The sequence below is a fragment of the Pempheris klunzingeri genome, chromosome 19 (assembly GCF_042242105.1).
Source record: "Pempheris klunzingeri isolate RE-2024b chromosome 19, fPemKlu1.hap1, whole genome shotgun sequence".
Taxonomy (NCBI): domain Eukaryota; kingdom Metazoa; phylum Chordata; class Actinopteri; order Acropomatiformes; family Pempheridae; genus Pempheris; species Pempheris klunzingeri.
In genome coordinates this window covers 19,701,162-19,718,879 of record NC_092030.1, presented here as the reverse complement: position 1 = coordinate 19,718,879, position 17,718 = coordinate 19,701,162, and the positions used below count along the sequence as shown (strand labels likewise).

At 43.4% G+C, this 17,718-nt stretch overlaps 4 protein-coding genes across 4 annotated transcripts; 3 read left to right on the top strand and 1 right to left on the bottom strand.

The window, feature by feature from the left end:
• The first annotated feature begins 1,327 nt into the window (after positions 1-1,327).
• On the top strand, positions 1,328-4,163 carry LOC139218976 (proteinase-activated receptor 1-like). Its single transcript, XM_070850735.1, has 2 exons — positions 1,328-1,518; positions 2,445-4,163. The coding sequence occupies exons 1-2, from the start codon at positions 1,443-1,445 to the stop codon at positions 3,704-3,706; spliced, it is 1,338 nt and encodes a 445-aa protein (XP_070706836.1). The 5' UTR covers positions 1,328-1,442; the 3' UTR covers positions 3,707-4,163.
• Positions 4,164-5,251: 1,088 nt separating this feature from the next.
• f2rl1.1 (coagulation factor II (thrombin) receptor-like 1, tandem duplicate 1) lies at positions 5,252-7,099 on the top strand. The gene is made up of 2 exons (XM_070850641.1): positions 5,252-5,327; positions 5,635-7,099. The coding sequence occupies exons 1-2, from the start codon at positions 5,252-5,254 to the stop codon at positions 6,690-6,692; spliced, it is 1,134 nt and encodes a 377-aa protein (XP_070706742.1). The 3' UTR covers positions 6,693-7,099.
• A 1,217-nt stretch (positions 7,100-8,316) lies between these two features.
• Positions 8,317-10,936, top strand: f2rl1.2 (coagulation factor II (thrombin) receptor-like 1, tandem duplicate 2). The gene is made up of 2 exons (XM_070850221.1): positions 8,317-8,406; positions 9,239-10,936. The coding sequence occupies exons 1-2, from the start codon at positions 8,340-8,342 to the stop codon at positions 10,327-10,329; spliced, it is 1,158 nt and encodes a 385-aa protein (XP_070706322.1). The 5' UTR covers positions 8,317-8,339; the 3' UTR covers positions 10,330-10,936.
• Positions 10,937-13,742: 2,806 nt separating this feature from the next.
• Positions 13,743-15,250, bottom strand: ch25hl2 (cholesterol 25-hydroxylase like 2). The gene is made up of 2 exons (XM_070851062.1): positions 15,245-15,250; positions 13,743-14,657 (listed from the first exon to the last, which is right to left on the bottom strand). Exons 1-2 carry the CDS (start codon positions 15,248-15,250, stop codon positions 13,743-13,745), a joined length of 921 nt encoding a protein of 306 aa, XP_070707163.1.
• Positions 15,251-17,718: the final 2,468 nt, after the last annotated feature.

The window sequence follows — 17,718 nt, the reverse complement described above, 5'->3', positions numbered from 1 at the left end:
TGCTGTCAAATGCTGAGAACACCATGATACAGGCATGTTTATGTAGCTGAAATAAAACACAGCAATACTCATCACAAACGAGCAGCAAAAAGGAAATGTGCTCTTCAAAATTATAAGTTGTTCTAGCAGATGTAGCCTAATCTTATAACCTCTCTGTAATCCACCGTCCATCTGAAGCAACAGTTCCCTGGAGATGTTCACTTGCTTCCTCTGTTTATGTGTGTTTATGTAACACAATCCTAACACTTTGTCCCCTGAAGATGCGCCGGTGGATGTTTTTACCCCCCCAAAATAATTCATCAGTACTTTCACACTCCTCCTCCTCTCATGTTCAGAAACAACACTGGCTCAACTGAACGAAGGACTGAAGAGACAGCCTGGCTGTTTTTATCACCCGTGTGGTCACCCTGGGTGTGAATAACTAAACGATTCACATGAGAAAAGTCGTGCAGACGTTTAAAAATAAGACGTGCTGTATTTCCTGGCCCGTCTTCTCACAAAGAGACGAAGAGTCCACGTTACTCCAGTAATAACTTTACATTCCAATACATAATATTCAGTTATTACCCATAATGCAGTGCACAGGTGAAGTACCTGAGTACATTTTCTGAATGTATGCGTCCATGGATGCTCCCACAAATTGTTGTTTTTTCCCTCAAACTTCAGAAGACTTTACTTCTCCTCTGTTCAGCTCGTTCATTCAATCCAATCAGTTCAGTTTTTTTTCTTTTTGTGTTACATGATTTTATTGTATTTCATCATATTGCTTTTGTTATAACTTTTGTTTAGAATAAGAAAAAGCTCTATAAACACATCCTTCTTTAAATTTGTTTGTAGTAAAACCTCCCCTGTGATTAACCGGACAATAGAAAGTAGGCGATACTGTATGTTGCACTTTCTGATTAAAGTGATGAATGACTGAGTGAATGAGAAGCCATGAAGGCCATGACACATATCCTAACTTTGAGAACAAGTGCTTCTAGAAACAGACCAGCATACTTCACTGAAGTTATGAACATAATGTACTGAATAATTCACATCAGTGTTTGGGTTCTTTTTATTCTGCATCCAGATGATCTCACAGACAGAAGTGTCCCCATTTCCCAGGGAATGTCTAGTTGTTGTTATGGTGTATTTACTGGTGGCTCATTAGAGGATTAGATGTGGCTGCTGTGGAAAGGTGACATCAGGAGAGAGGAATTTCTGTGTGTGTGTGTGTGTGTGTGTGTGTGTGTGTGTGGTGGACGGGGGCGGTTCGGACCGAGGGGGACTTTGGGCGGAAACACAACACACTTTTACATGCAGTGGATGATGAGGAGCAGCAGAAGTCAGCTGGGGAAGGCTGGAGGAGCATAGAGAAGACAGTCTACAGGCGGATCGACGATATTTAACTCTGGTTTTCTCTCTCTGTTGTCTTCCTAACTTCATTTTTCGGCTCCAGTATGTTTCCAATGTGCGTAAAAACCTCGCTGCTGGTTCTGGTGTGTGTGTGCGCTGCTCTGGACGCGGCCAGTAACGGTAAGAAGACTTTATGGATGTTATGGATGCTCACCACAGTGTTAAATACTGATATTTCACGACAAATATGTGAATGTCCGTTCATAAATGATGGTAGATGTAAATTAAATGGTGCTGAAAAGATTAGATCGGTGATTGATGTTTGACTGACTGAAATTTAATCAGCAACTATTGAAGATAAAGAAATTATCTTTGGTTCCAATTTCTTAAATATGAGGATTTGTTTCTTCCTCTGTGGAAAACCGTGTTTGGTGTTTCCTTTTAACCAAATGATTTAACCAACTGAACCAATAATGAGATAACAATTAGTGACAGCTCAATAATACAGTATAGTATAATGTTTTCTATGAATATGAACACATCACAACTTCCCAAAACCCAAGAGGACTTATTAGTTGCCTAATTTTATTCAACCAAAAGTCAAAAAGATGTTGAAATTACAATATAAAACAGAGAAAAGAAACAAACCATCTTGTTCGAGAAGCTGGAACCACAGAATATTTCTCATGTTTTCACCACATGTGCTTGAGAAATGATTTAAAAACACTAATTGGTTATCAGAACAGCCCAATTATTTTATTTTCATGTTTTCAGCTAACTGATTCAGGGTTCCAGTTTAGTTTCGTTATTATTCATCTGCTGATTATTTTCTTGATTAATCGAAACACAACTTCCCAGAACATATTCCCGATTGTTTTGTCTGATATTCAGATAAGATATTCAGTCTTTTATAATAGAATATAATATCCTAAACAGACTTAAGAGAGTAATTGATTATCAAAAACTCTAGATGTCTATTATTTTTCTGTTGATTGACTAATTGTGTCAGATCTACATCAATGAATCACAGAAGAAAGTAAATATAAATGCTTGTTAGTGCTTTGAATTCACCTGGTCCTGATACATTTCTTCTTTCTCCCCCCCAGACCGTGCCCGAGGGAGGACTTTTGTCATTTTTGACAGCTCAGTCACAGATGAACCGATAAACATGGATGAACTCATTCGAGGTGATGATGGCGCCAAATTGAATCACTCCACAAGTGGTCGGACACATAATGGGACCAACACCAGCAGGCCCTTCCTCTCAGAGGAGGCTGTGCTGTTTCTAACCGGTCCTGTGTCCACCGTCCTCATACCTTCCTTCTACACGCTGGTCTGCCTCATCAGCGTACCCATCAACATCTGTGCCGTGCTCGCCTTCTCCAGGAGGATCCGGCCTAAGAAGCCAGCAGCGATCTACATGCTGAACCTGGCCTGCGCCGACCTGCTCTTTGCCGTGCTGCTCCCCTTCAAGATCTCCTACCACTTTGGTGGCAACGACTGGATGTTCGGCCCGCTCATGTGCCGTGTGGTCACTGCAGCCTTTTACTGGAACATGTATTGCTCTGTTCTCCTCATAGCTTGCATCAGCGTGGACCGGCTGCTGGCTGTCGTCTACCCCATCAACTCCCTGGCTTGGAGGAGCCCACGGACCTCGCTCATAGCCTGCCTAACCATGTGGGTGCTATCCTTCGCCGGTTCGGTGCCTCTCGTCCTCTCCAACCAGACCGTCCATCTCAGGGAGTTGAACATCACCACCTGCCATGATGTCCAGCCCCCACATAAGCTAATCTGGCACTATAAGATCTACTTCATCACCCTCTGCTGCACCCTCTTCTTCCTGCCTCTGCTCGTCACCATGGTGTCCTACATTCGGGTGATCTGGTGTCTGAGCAGGGTCCCACGCGGGGTCCCAGGACGCTCCCGCAGAAGAACGAGAGCAGTGGTGATGGCTCTGACTGTGCTGGTGATGTTTGTGGTGTGTTTCACCCCCACAAACTGCCTGCTCCTCGCTCACTACCTGCAGTTTAACAAGGGAATCAAGGACAGCCGGGAGACCCCCGACGGCTCCTACGCTCTCTATCTGGTGTTTATGTGCGTGGGGAGTCTGAACTGCGTCCTGGATCCTCTGGTCTACTACTTCGGATCATCCCAGTGCCAGAGACAACTGTCCAGCGCGCTGAGGTGCCAGAAGATCACGGCGGGAAGCAGCAGCAGCGGTCATTCATCATCTGGTTCATGCCGATCCAGCAGCAGATCCATTCTGAAATCCAGCCGCACAGAAAGCTCCAAAATAAACCCCCCTGTTACCAAAATGGACTCTTTCCAAAAAACCCTCGACAGCCAATACAAAAAACTGCTGGTCTGATAGGCTGCCGAGAGGCTTTTATTATCACACTGTACATATCAGATGAGTTTATATTGAATAGAAGGAAACTATTTTATAATTTGTAATTTTATGTAAACATAAAAATATATAAATCTTTCAATCATGTCTTACTTTGTACTTTAAGAACATATTCATGTGCTCTCTGCATAAATAAGGTATCATATCACTGTGATAGTGTAGACTGAGATAAGAAATAATGTAATGAGGTGAACGATAACACCTCCTTAGCACACTTAGCTTCATGCTGCTCTCTGCTGGTGGCGAATGTGAAGTGCTATCACCTTTCACACCAGTGTCCAGGTTCTTCTATCCTCCAGCAGGTGGCGCTACGAGACTCTTAATGAAGGGTAACCTGAAGGATTGAGTCTGACCTCAACCACTGCTCTTTTCTTTGTGTTTGTGTATGTGATTGAATAAATGCTTTTTGAATCTTTCAGTCTCAGCTAATAAACTGTTTATTTCTCTACAACCACTTTTTTTTTACCTCTCACATAACATACTGCTTTATTATTCATTATCACTATCATTTCATTAAGGATTAAGGATTATGTATACGTTTCAGCATTTTATTTCTTCATTGTATTGGATATGGACCAAAGGACCCGTGGCTGGATTTGAGCAATTGCATTTTTTCCTCAAAGATTAATCTGTTAAAGCTTTTATGATCCTCAAAGATCCTCAAAAGCTCCGTCAGCTCAGACAAACAGCAGCAGCAAAGAGACACACTTTAATATAGCATCCCACACACTCACACCTGCATACCGTCACATGCACAAGGTGTAAAAGTAGCTTCTGTTCTGCCTTCCTCATAAAGGCCAAAGGCCATGTAGTGGGAAATAAAAGTAGGTCAAAGTATCATACTTTAATACAAGTGAGGAACTCCTTGTGTGGTTTTATTTGCCTGTAGCTTCTATTTATAACTATCATCTATTGCCCCTCTCATAGTCCAGATTAGTGCCCTCATCTGCTCTACTGTGTCTATCCACTGTAGACTTTTCATTTAGAGGACATGTTAGCAGCCTAGTTCATTACAAAAGACGATGATTTCCTATTGTCTTTTGATGGCCTAATAGATATCACCAGTAGTGGAGGAATTATCTATCTATATATGTTTGTTTTCAGCTTTGTGAAGATGCATTTTCCATCTGATCCGAGAGGTGTTTTAAATAAGAGACAGGAGTGTTTCCTCAGTCCACAAAGGAAGTGATTCCAAATCATCACATTTGGAGATGGATGTTTTTTACTTGATAGGAATCGGATGAAAAACTGTAATAAGAAAATACTCAAGCGAAATACAAACACAACAAAGCTCTCTGAGTAAGTCTACTTAGCTGGATGTTACCAGACAAGCTCCTGAGGTGTGTCCCGGCAGGCTGCGCGCGGTCACCTGACTGTGTGACGTCACTCAGGTGTAAAAAAACAGGAGGGGGGGGCGTGACAGTCGAGACAGCGGCGAAAAGAAGCGGCACAGACACACCCGCGGACATTTGAGCACATTATGTTTTTCACCTTCTACCTGCAGTCATGACTCTGAGAACACGACGACTTCAGCTTCTCCTCCTTTTCTGCTGCCTGCAGACTTGCCTGTCGCAGGAAGCAGGTAAGGACCCACCTGTTTATCTCCATCTTTTATTGTCCCAGTGGACAAAAGTGAGGCCGAGGCTGGGTGGTCTTTTCCTCCTGTTTTTCTGGGTTAATCTGTCAGAATTAGTTTGATTACACAAGATAACAAATTAATATGTCAAGTGGATCTTTGTAATCTAGAAGACTCCAACTCAAAGGCTTAATTACAGCTCAAAACTGAAAGTCACTGAGTCCAACTGGTATTTGAACATCAGCTGTTGGTAAATTTCAGTGTGTTCCTGCATATTACCCTGTTAACTTCTGCTTTTCATGTGTTTCCATAGACAGCAGAGGCTTCTCTGGTACAGAGACCAACGATGGGGTGCTGCTCAACTCCCAAGCCAAGCGAGTCCTGAGCAGTCGCCTCACGACCGTCTTCCTCCCGATCATCTACATCATCGTGTTTGTCGTGGGGCTGCCCGCCAACCTCATGGCAATCTGGGTGTTCCTGTTCAGGACCAAGAAGAAGCACCCGTCTTCAATCTACATGGCCAACTTGGCTCTGGCTGACCTGCTCTTCGTCATCTGGGTCCCCTTGAAAATAGCGTACCACTTCAACGGCAACCACTGGATCTACGGACAGGCGCTGTGCAAAGTGCTGGTGGCCTTTTTCTACGGCAACATGTACTGCTCCATCGCCTTCATCGCCTGCATAAGTGTCCAGCGTTACTGGGCTGTGATCCACCCGCTCTCCCAGCGCCAGAGGAACAACCGGACAGCGGTCGGCGTCTCCATCACAGTCTGGGTGGTGGTGTGGCTGCTGACGATCCCCCTCTACCTGTATGATCAGGAGGTCCGTGTCGCAGAGCTCAAAATCCTCACCTGCCACGACATCACCAGGCCCGGTCAGAAGAAAACAGCAGCGGGCTACTTCCTGACAATGGGAACTCTGGGATTTGTTGCTCCCACCGTCGTGTGTATCATATCCTACGTCTGCATGCTCAAGGCGCTCAGGAACAGCATGGCGGACCCAGCCATCGCCAAGAGGCGACGAAAGGCTGTGGTCTTGATCATCACCGTGTTGGTCATGTTTTTAGTGTGCTTCACCCCCAGTAATATCATGCTGCTGGTGCACTACATCCTCCTTTTGGGTGAGGCCTCCAACAACTTGTACGGATTTTACATCACCACCCTGTGCTTGGCGAGCCTCAACAGCTGCTTCGACCCTTTTCTTTACTACTTCATCTCTGAGGACTTCAGGGAGCACGTGAAGAACACGTTCCTGTGCAGGAGCGAGAGGACAGTGGAGAGGATGAGGGTCTCCTTCAGCGCCCTGAAGTTCTCCAAGAAGAGCAACACATACACGTCTGAGTCGGGGAACACTCGGAGCACAGAGTGCTAGTGTTTTTTTTAAGCTCATTCCTTCTTCTCTCAGGTATAAAATGAAATTTGTTTTTTTAATTCTACTGTGTGGAAAGCTGGGAGGGTCCCCTGTGGTGGAGACCTAGAAGGTTTCAGCTGTCTAAGTTACTGTGTTTCTAATTTTGTGAATAAGTTAATATTTGTTTTATGTCTTTGATATTATAACTCTTATTTAATGCCCTTTCTGTGTGGTATTTGATTTCATTGAGAGATTTTAGTTATTTTTTTCAATTTGTCATAGTTTTTTGTCCAGATCTAAAATGGGCAACACTTGGCATGTTTTATCATGCATGACACAAGCTCTACACGTGTATATATCTTGTTGGTGTTTTTAAAGCAATAATTTCTACTTGTATAACTACATTTTGAGGTTCGTCAATAAATTAAAATGTGCAACTAACTGTGTTTTTGCCCCATCACACTTCAGTATCTGTGGGTTTGTTGGTGTTTCAGTTGCTTTCATACTTTGGCTGGTATGATGGTGAAACAGGTATTAAAACGGCATCATATGTGGTATCAAAAGGGTTAAATTAACTTTGTTTCAACATGTTTAGCTCTAATTTGAGGTTCAACAAAACAGTTTAAGAGAGTTGTTTCCCTGAAGTGAGACATATCTCACTTTGTACTGTTAAAGCTTTTCCACACACACTAAAACCTTTTTGTTTAGACTCCTGCAACTCTGCATTCCTGCTTCAAAGGTCTCAGCAGATTCCTGCAGGGGCGCAAACACAGTATGTGGACACATCACTCAGTTACATATTTACATTGGTTTCTAGTTGTTTTATAAGATTTAACCGATCGACTTACATGATAAATGCTGTTTTGACACTATGAAGTAGAGAAAGAGAGATCACGTGATCGAGGGTGTGTGTTTTTCCAACACTCATATGACAAGACAAAGATGGTCGGTACATACCACAGGGTATGTGGTGTCATGCTCTGTGAGCTCTGTAATAAAATGTTGAAAATAGACTTGTTTTTCAAACAAAAATGAGAATAATTTCAAGCTTCTGAAATGTGAAAACTTCATATCTTAAATGTTTTGGACAAAAGACGTTTGAAGACGTCACCTTGGGCTTGAGGATCAGTTTTCAAGCCATTTTTAAAAAACAGATTTATCAAAAATAATCACTAGCTGCAGTGTGGAAGGGACATTTACACACTGATACAAGATCTTCAGCTCATATCAATATGCACTTAATGTCTAAAACTGTAGGCACCTTCTTAATATTGAATCTCTTCCACATTTAAAACAGCTTGCCTTTTGTTTTACTTCCTTTTACCACCGTGTGAAAAGGACCAAAAGAATTTTGCTGCATGAAATTGTGAAAAGCTCAAAAATCACATTTCTGACCAGAAAAAGTTGAATCATCTGCGGTGTTTCTTGTTCTAGGAACACTGTTGTTCAGGTAACACCACCCAAAGGTAACACCACCCAAAGGCCGAAGACGGAAAGGTGGCGCGCCGCAGCCCAGGTGGGCGGGGCGTGAGTGACGTACACAGCGTGCAGATAGGTGATCTCTGGGTGTGTCCGACTGGTTTCAGCTGTTAGCCGATATTTAAGACGTTGTTTTGGGGGGAGATTGTTAAAGAGAAGGAGAGCTGAGCGCGTCTTCAGCACACAGACATGGATTTTACTCGTTTATTGTCGCTGCTGCTAATTTTCTGCTGTGTTTCTGCCGCTGATGCCGCAGGTAAGGTCGGATCACTTCCCCTCCGAGCCCACAAGACCGTGTTAGTCCGCAGTTCATCATCCAGACCTGCTCTGCTAATGTTTCCCTTTATTAAGATGATTAGTTAAAAGCATTTTTATCATAATCAGAGCGGGGTTTCTTTTTTTTTTTTGGAGGAATTTGTAATTTTAACCCTTCGGTCTCCGAACTCCCAAAACAGGCATGTCAGTCGGGAAATGTAGGCCCATCTAACTTTTTAAAAAACTAGAGTAGGCTACAGTGGGGTCCATAAGTGTGAGACCACTCTGAAAATCTCTAATATCTTCACGTAAGCTTGGAAATGATGAGAATAATCATCTCTAATATTATAATATTACTTCTTTGTGTCATGGATTCTCAAACTTTCTGATTATTTCCAGGTTTACAGGAAAATATCACAGATTTTCACGTTTTCTAGACTTTTGGTGTATCAAGATGAAGTCTACAGATAGTATGAGGGCACATCCTGTCTAAGCACCTCAGAGGAACAATCAAAGGATTATTTCCCTGTAGCTGTGTTCTAGTTAGATAGCTTAGCTGAAGTTACACTGCGCAACTTGAATTCTTAGTTGTTTATGCAATTTATCTTTTAATCTTTTTGCTTAAAAAATGTCACCTTGGCCTCTGAGACAAGCAGAGCCCAAGGTGACATTCTCAGAAGTCACCGTCCTAAACCCAGAGATGTTCAATAGCAATCTTACTAACTCTTTTCCATTTGTGTGATGAATGACTTGAATGAATAACGATGATGTCCATTGATGAATCAATAACTGTACTGCCCCTATATGTGTTTAACTCTGTGATATTTTCTTAGGTAAAGGACGAGGCTTCATTGGGGTTAAAGACCCTACAAACTCAGCACAGGTTATCGTGGACCAGGCAGCAGCCGACACACTGAGGAGTCCCCTCACCACCGTCTTCATCCCAATCGTCTACATCATCGTGTTCGCGGTGGGACTTCCTGCCAACGGGATGGCCATCTGGGTCTTTCTCTTCAGGACCAAGAAGAAGCACCCGTCCTCGATCTACATGGCCAACCTGGCTCTGGCCGACCTGCTGTTCGTCATCTGGACGCCGCTAAAAATTTCCTACCATTTCAACGGCAACAACTGGATCTACGGAGAGCCGCTGTGCAAAGTGCTGGTGAGCTTCTTCTACGGAAACATGTACTGCTCCATTCTTTTCATCACCTGCCTCAGTGTGCAGAGGTACTGGGTCGTGGCTCACCCTCTGTCCCAGCAGAGGAGGAACAACAAAGTGGCTGTTGGCGTCTGCGTGGCCATCTGGGCGTTCATCTGGCTCACCACCACGCCCCTGTACCTGTACGACCACACCGCCAAGCTCAAAGACCCCAACATAACCACCTGCCACGACGTCAACATCATAACCGACCCCGTCAATCCGTTCCCCTCCGTCCAGCTCCCCTACTACTACTTCATCTTCATGGGAATGGTCGTGTTCCTCGTCCCCTGTGTGGTGATCGTGGTGGCCTACGTTCTGTTACTCAGGGCTCTGGGGAACACCATGGAGGACAGCACGGCGGCAAAGAACCGCCAGAAAGCCGTGGTGTTGATCGTGACTGTCCTGGTCACCTTCCTGGTGTGTTTCATCCCCAGTAACATCATGCTGGTGCTGCATTATTCTCTCCTGAAGGATGGAATGGTGAATAACGGTTATAGCTTCTACATCTCCACACTGTGTCTGGCCAGCCTCAACAGCTGCCTGGACCCGTTTATCTACTACTTTGTGTCCGAGGACTTCAGAAACCACGTGAAGAACACGCTGCTGTGCCGGAGCAGCAGGACTGTGGAGCGGATGAGGGTTTCATTCAGCTCCATGAAATACTCCAGGAAGAGCAAGTCGTACGTATCAGAAAGTGGGAACACACAGAGCAGTACCTGCTAATCAGACAGAGGAGAGCAAAGGCACTGTAGATAGGTCTGTGATAGTGGACACAAAACCAGGTAACCTCAAGGCATCAGATAACCAAAGATGAACTTTAAATGTGAAGAGGACTGTGCCGTTATGAGGGCAGAGTACTTTTTAATATGTGTATGGCTCCATTATGAACTGTTGTTTAATGTCAAAATGTGAAATATGAATATATATTTTAATTTTTTTTATATATATATGGAGAGAAGGCCTGTTAAAGACTGACGTTTAGCCGTCTTGGCTGCACAAAATGTGTTTTTCTTCCTCAAGATGTCGACGGACTAGTTCATCGCTCTGAAGAACATTTAATAAAAGAATCAAATTTACCCGGATGTGTTTAGAGGAAGAGAGCAAGTGACTAGATCAAGTTATGTATTTGATGAAGGAGTCTATGTAGCTGTAGTCAAATCTACAGCAGAAAAGCCGTGTTTGACTTTCATCCTGCCTGTTCGGCACACTGCTGCAGCCAACAAGTTTGATCTTGCCGTTTTAACCCACCTATGCTAAAGTTTGGATTTACCTTTGGAGTTTTAAAAGGTGGCATTGTTACATCGTTTCTTTAATAAATGATAAAACAACAGGATGCAGTATCTGTGAAACTCCTTTAGTATTACTTAATGACTGAATTCCTGGGTCGAGTGACTCACTTGGCTTATTTCCATGATGCAGCGGAGACGACTGGAATGTGTTGCTGTGTTTTTTTTGTGTCAAAGTATACAGACTGGTTTTTTATTTAACAAAAGTATGTTACTTAGTAGTTGCTGTTCCTGCCTGTGTGAAGAGAGAGCCAGAAAAGAGCGTCAGGGCGGAGGTGTTAAAGAATGTTTAACGGCGTGATGAGGCATGTTGTGAGGATGACCTCAGCAGGGTTACCAGTTTCAGTGTGACACCACGTTTCACCTGCTCCTGCTCTCTTTCCCGTGTATCCTTATTTACCACTTAATTTGATCTTAAATGCAGCAATTTTTCTTGACTTTTCTTAAATCTGAAGCTTTAGATTTTCCTCTAAGAGACAATATAGTTTCAACAATGGGGTATTGTGAGCCTGAGTGAATGCTCCTGCTCTTTTATCTCCAGATAAGAAGCGAGTGAACTGATGTGTTTCAGGCAATAACCCCACCCACACTGTCCGCGGCCTCCCCCAGGTGCACACAGACGGGGAATGGTGATAGCTTCCTGTTTAATGAGTGGCTGAGGCAGAGCTGGGAGGTAAATGATTGTTGTGGAGTGTCGTCTTACCTTTTGTCAGCACTCTTGAGTAGAATACCTTCTTTTCGCGTTGGGAACTGAGCCACTCCCTGGCAGTGTTACATTTACACAGCTCCTTTCAAACATTAGAAAAAGTAATGAACTCTGTGGCCGCACAGGATAACTGCTGGGGGTTGAATCTGATTTAAGACTGAATCAGAATAATTTTCATAAAAGTAAACACTGAAATAATGTCTGTGAGGAAATCATTTGTTGCTTTAAGATCAGAATACACCACGAATAGTTCATGTTATAATTCATGTTTCCCAAAACGTTGAACTATTCTATTAAATGTTGCTTAAAAAATCTGCAGCCGCATTTAACTTCAGCAATGTTTTATAATTCCATGTTGCTACAATGCACACATGGCAGTCATGGTAAAAACAGGTGGGGGGGGCAAAATACAAGTGGAGTTACCTCTGTAGTTGCGCACACACACACACACACATTGTGGTGGTTTGTGTTGCACATTTCCTTACTGCGACATGTACGGTATGTTTTAAGGTTCTCGTAAGTTGCAACAATCCTGTGACCACAAGTCTGACGCATGGTTCAGGTATTAGAATATGAAAAACTAGTAGATTAAATGCAGTGATTGAACCAGATACAACACTTTGTGTAAGTTAAGTTATTTTTGTTATGGTAAGATTTAATAAATATCAAGAATACATGCACATTAGAGATCCATGTCATTTCTACACATAGGGGAAATATCTGTTTACTCAATTCATATTCGTCTAATTCATGTTGAAGATCCTACTTCTAGAAACAAAGACACACACACAGGAACATGCTTGAGGCGTCTGAATGCAGTGCATACCTGTTGTAACTGCCGACTGCCATGCAAACTAGAAACAGGTCAAACTAGTTCTGACTGCCAGTATCATTACCAAACCCAGAGTCAACACACAGTCATACACAGTGTTGGGCTGAATCACCACTGCGGTAATATCACACACCGCATGTCCTGTGTGGTGTCATCCTGCACAAAGGATAAGGTCTGCATATTTTCTTCTACTAGCAATAAATGTGTCACAATAAGTCTGGGAGAAGCTGCTGTCTTTGCCACTCTTGTTTGTGTGGAGGAGGACACTGTGACCTCTGCTGGCTGGTTTGTCGAAGTGCAAGTGATCCCACATGACGAGTAAAAACACAAAACTCTACTGTGGTGAAGTGCTCAGTGCTTCATTATTAGATTTTACATCTGATTTATATTCCGTCACAGGAATACAGGATTCAAAACAACTGCATTGACACTTAAACATTTTGATTTAATTCAAGAGAAGACAAATCTATAGAAAAACCTGTTGATTCTCACGATCATCTCTATCACAAGATATTTCAAAGAACAACCCCTGCTGCTAAAAATGCAAAGACATCCTTAAAGTATGTAATTCTCATTTTCACACTTTGTAGGCTTTGTATCAGGTGTATTGTCTTTTTGAGAAGATCGATTAAGAGCTCTAACAGTAAGAGCATTTTTGCTTCAAGGAGAGGATGATAGATTAGTATTGCGCCCACGCATCATACTGGGATGCAGCTAAAAGACCGCTATTCATGCGTGTGAGTGAGAGGGTCAGTGCTGAGGAGGGAGAGAGGAAGAATGTACGTGCTAACGTGTGTGTAATCCCTCTGACTGTTCACACCATCCACCCTCAGCAAATACCCCATAAGATCCTTTAAGCAGGATATAAAGAAACAGCCATCAAGGGAGTGCTTTAATCCTTTTTTTTAATTTTTCAAGGTAGCTCAAAACATGTTACACATGCATGGAAAGTGACCTGAGAATGCCGTGGAGACAACATGACAATACACCAATGCTTTAACATCATCATCAAAAGATCATTCCTCTTAACAACTTACCAGACGGCCAAGAAGTGTTAGAGTGACACTCAAATAGCAATCAAACTGCGAGGAATATCCGTATTCTGTTAGAGAGCAGTGGGAGATATCAAAATAGGGTGATCAATATAATAATATCAAAAAGACCGGAAAGGCAGACAGACAGACAAGAGGGAGAGAAACTGGTCTATAGGAGAGAGGAGAGAAAAAAACAAGTGCATTGGAATGAAAGCGGGTACAAAAGAGGCAGTTTGAGTGAAAGAGAGACAGAGTCAATGAGAGATTAACTCAAGCTCTTAGTCTTTTCTCCCTTTCATCTCGTCTGGCTCTCCTGCGGCAGCGTGGCTGGAGGGAGTTGGCACCGTGTTGGTGCCCCCCAGCCAGTCCCAGTGAGAGAAGAATGGGGCGAAGTTAGTGCCGGGCCGCTGGTGGTGAGCATCATGCTTGGGTGCGCCACCCCAGAGGCCAAAGGGCACCAGGTTGTGCATGGCCCACGGGAAGTCATAGCCGCAGTGGTCCTCAGTGGAAACGTAGATGTTGAAGACCATGAAGCCCCACGTTGTGAGGCAGTGGCACTGCAGCAGGATCGGGTCTATTGTAGTCCAAAATCCCACGCTGAATAACTCCCAGCCGGACAGGTACTGGGTGACGAGGCTGAAAGGCTGGTTGTACTGGTGGTGCACAGCGTGGAACGTGCGGTATAACCACGGTACCCGGTGGTGCATCAGGTGCCACAGGTAATACTGGAAGTCAAAGACCACCATGCAGCCCAGGATGCCCAGGAAGAAGCTCAAGAAAGTGGGTGCCTCACAGGGCAGCAGGGTGGGCGGCCTCCACAGCCACTGGGCGACTGCAGCAGGAAAGATGTAAAGCAGGTGGTTGTAGATGGTGACACCCAGGGTCGTCCAGATGTTAGGCCAGGTGACGGGTCTGTCAGGGTGGAGCCTGTAGCGGTTAATGCAGGGCCAGGTGGGAGCCAGCAGGTCCAGGATGGTGTAGACACCAACCAGAAAGAAGTAGGTGGCGATGGAGAGGACGACGGGGAAGAGAGGGCTCCTCAGGAGGTCGTAGTGGTTCTGCTGGAGGTAGTCCCAGACGGGCTGCAGGACCGAGCCCTGGGACTGACCCCCAGTTACGTTGTCCTCATCCGATATCCAGGATGAAACCTCAGTTCTGAGTGGCCTGCCTGCCATCACTAACGCAGTGTTTCCCTTCCAAAAGAGGGCCGATCTGAGCGGCTTATTTTCTAACAAGCCCCAGGAGAGGACAAAGAGGGTCTAAATGACTGAAAAGATCCAATCAGGTTCCTCGCATAGGTTAAGCAACAGCAAATTGTCTGGTGATGTTGTGCCAAATTGGACTGGTGGACTGTCTTAGCCTCTTATGTATGTTCAAGCCCCACCTCCACTCCGCAACCCCCCCAAACCCCAACCCCCACCCCCAAGGCACTCTGTAAAGGCCCTTTTTCATGGGCACAAGGACGGCAGCCAGGACTCAGGAGCCGGGCCACATCTTTCACCCAAATCATGGAGAGAGAGCTTCCGTTTACTTGTGAATTTGATTTTGTCTAAAAAAAAAACCACACACACACACACACACACACACACACACACACACACACACACAACATGAGCCCTAAAGAGTAATCAATCATAGAAAAGCTGTCAAGAGAGACCTCAATTCAAAAGCACTTCCTTTCTGATGCTGGATGTGTTTGGCTTATTGCTCAGTTTGAGTTTACAGACAAAACAAAACAAGATTTCATTGATGAAAACTGGAGCAGAGACCACAGACCTACAGTCATTCCACAGTCCACATGACTCCACAGTCATTTTGTGGAGAGCAGAGATACCATGTGATACCCTGTGCTTTATAGTCACATATTCAATCATGTAACTTTTATTTTTCTACTATGATGAATAAGGTTTGATCAGCTTCTACGTCATTAAACAGCAGTTTGAATCTTTCAGAGGAAACTGCTTTCTGTTTTCTCCATGAGATTTATAGCATTATAATCTTGTGAGTATAATAAATATGCATATTGTTCTTTTAATCTAATTACAGTGCAACCCTCCAGTGTATGATCAATATCTGACAGCAAACTCTGTGCTTGATATTCTTCCTGCAACTCCAGCTGATGAGGGAACTGTGTCCTCTCAGCTGAGACCACTTTTATACTTTCATGAAATTCAAAAAAGGCAACTTTATCATTGAACATCCTTTTTTCACTCATCTCTCACTGAGGAGATTCAGCTGCAGAGTTTGCACGAACAAACAAACTGAAAATCTAACAAAAACATAATGAATATTTGAGGTTTAAAGTTCAGCAGCGCTCCAGAACAGTTTCACCACAGGGAGCATTTGGAAGCCGTTCTGGAGTTTTCAGTCATATTAAATGATCTTCATGAGCAGATGGAGTTTTCCCAGTCAGATGTTCATTTATCCTGCACTTTAAGAACTTCTTGTCCATGTTGGCTTTAAAGCTGAGGGTCAGAGTCAATTTCTGGTCTTGGATCCAGACTACATTTATCCATATTAAACATAATTTTATGACTGCTTTACATTTGCATGTACACAGTTTGTTGCGATTCATCTTTTTCATGGAGAAGAACAAACAAATTTCAGAGCAAACATTAGTGATATTTTGTATTTTGTAATGCAGGAAGTGTTGTGTGCAGTGCAAACAGTGAGGGCACAGGCACAAACACATGTATCCTGTTCCTTACTGGGACAGTTTGAAGTGCATGGCATGCTCACTGAGCAGTAACTAGCACAGATTAGAAGTCGTCATATGATCAGCGCTCTCTCTGGTACCACTGATCAGCCAATAGAGGGCAGTAAAAATCAAGTCTTCACCAAAGACACAGACGAGGATGAGACTAAACGATCAATGATGAGAAGCCCAGTTGGATTTGAAGAATAATTCACATGTTGCCTAAACTTCATCATAATCATGTGTTGTGATCATGTGCTCACAACGAAATTTGATTTGAGTGTACTGATGATATTAATCTGTGCAATTCTCATACACTATATTCTAGTAATGAGTTTACCCATTCATTTTGAATGAAAAATGTGTCCGCACACTCAAATCTGTGCACAAACCTTTTTAATGTGCAAGCTTTCAGTCAGGCCGTCTTCTGCTTGATTTGTGTAAATCATTTGAACCTGTCTGGCTAAACATCGAGGGAGATGTGATCCTGGACATAGTGGACTATTAATTAATGGCACAATCCCTGCATTCCTAATCACATACTTGTTCTTTTTCCTGTGGTACATACTGCAGCTGCCCACACACAGTACATCATTTCCATGCAGCATGCAGACATTTGGGAGAATCTATGTCGTCATAACATTGCACCTTGAACTTTGACCCTCTGACTCATACATACGTCAGTCTGTGGCAGAAAATGTGAATATTGTTGACTTCCAATTTTGTGTTATGTGCTGCAGCGCATGTCTCCAGGTGATTTCTTTATTGTGTTTTGTGTTGATGTTTGAGTGTTTTCTGTAATGACTTACTTTAAATATTAGAGAGGCTGCTGTCACCTGTCTGTATTCTCTCTGCGGCTCAGTCCATGTGACGTACTTTCCACTGTGCAGAGGATTGTGGGTCAGAACAGCCAAAATACTATGCTTTGTTTTCTATACTGCTAAATGCAACCAGGTGTTGTGGGACATCCTGGTGTTTCTGGCATACTGCATTTCACATACCACAAAAAGAATAAGCAACAACTGAGATAGATGTTATCATATAATGTAAAACATACAGAACCTACTGTAATTTACTCATAGTATTACACTAATGTCAAAATCCTGAATTAGACCCAGTGGTTGTAGGAGGAGGAGTGAGGAGTGGCACCCTGCCAACATCACCCCCTCTATGATGAGTGGTCTGCTCTATGCAAAGGAACCTGGGGGGGGGGAACAGGGTGTGAGTGATGATTAAAGTGACAGGCTATGTGATAGTTCATATCTTTGCATCTTAAGGGGCTTTTGTGTTCACTGAGTCTAACTATCAAATTGGCATTTTAATAGGAGATAACATTTTTTTATATTGCACATGACGAGTCCCCTTACTGGGAATTCATTGAAACATATTAAGTGACAATGATTGAACATGCAAAAGGCCTGAAATTCCAGAGGTCAGCGATTTATTGACAACATGCAGTGAGACTGCAGTGAATGCCGCACACTGTCTGGAGACTCTTATTAAATCTGCCTCAGGCTTAGTGTTTCCTGTGGGACTCTCATATCAAGTCAAACCCAGAG

Bases quoted from the DNA above. Each gene is read 5' to 3' on its own strand.
- LOC139218976 (XM_070850735.1), top strand. From the start codon at position 1,443: ATGTTTCCAATGTGCGTAAAAACCTCGCTGCTGGTTCTGGTGTGTGTG. The intron at 1,519-2,444 runs GTAAGAAGACTT...TCTCCCCCCCAG, and splicing joins TCTGGACGCGGCCAGTAACG to ACCGTGCCCGAGGGAGGACT.
- f2rl1.2 (XM_070850221.1), top strand. From the start codon at position 8,340: ATGGATTTTACTCGTTTATTGTCGCTGCTGCTAATTTTCTGCTGTGTT. The intron at 8,407-9,238 runs GTAAGGTCGGAT...ATATTTTCTTAG, and splicing joins TTCTGCCGCTGATGCCGCAG to GTAAAGGACGAGGCTTCATT.
- f2rl1.1 (XM_070850641.1), top strand. From the start codon at position 5,252: ATGACTCTGAGAACACGACGACTTCAGCTTCTCCTCCTTTTCTGCTGC. The intron at 5,328-5,634 runs GTAAGGACCCAC...GTGTTTCCATAG, and splicing joins TTGCCTGTCGCAGGAAGCAG to ACAGCAGAGGCTTCTCTGGT.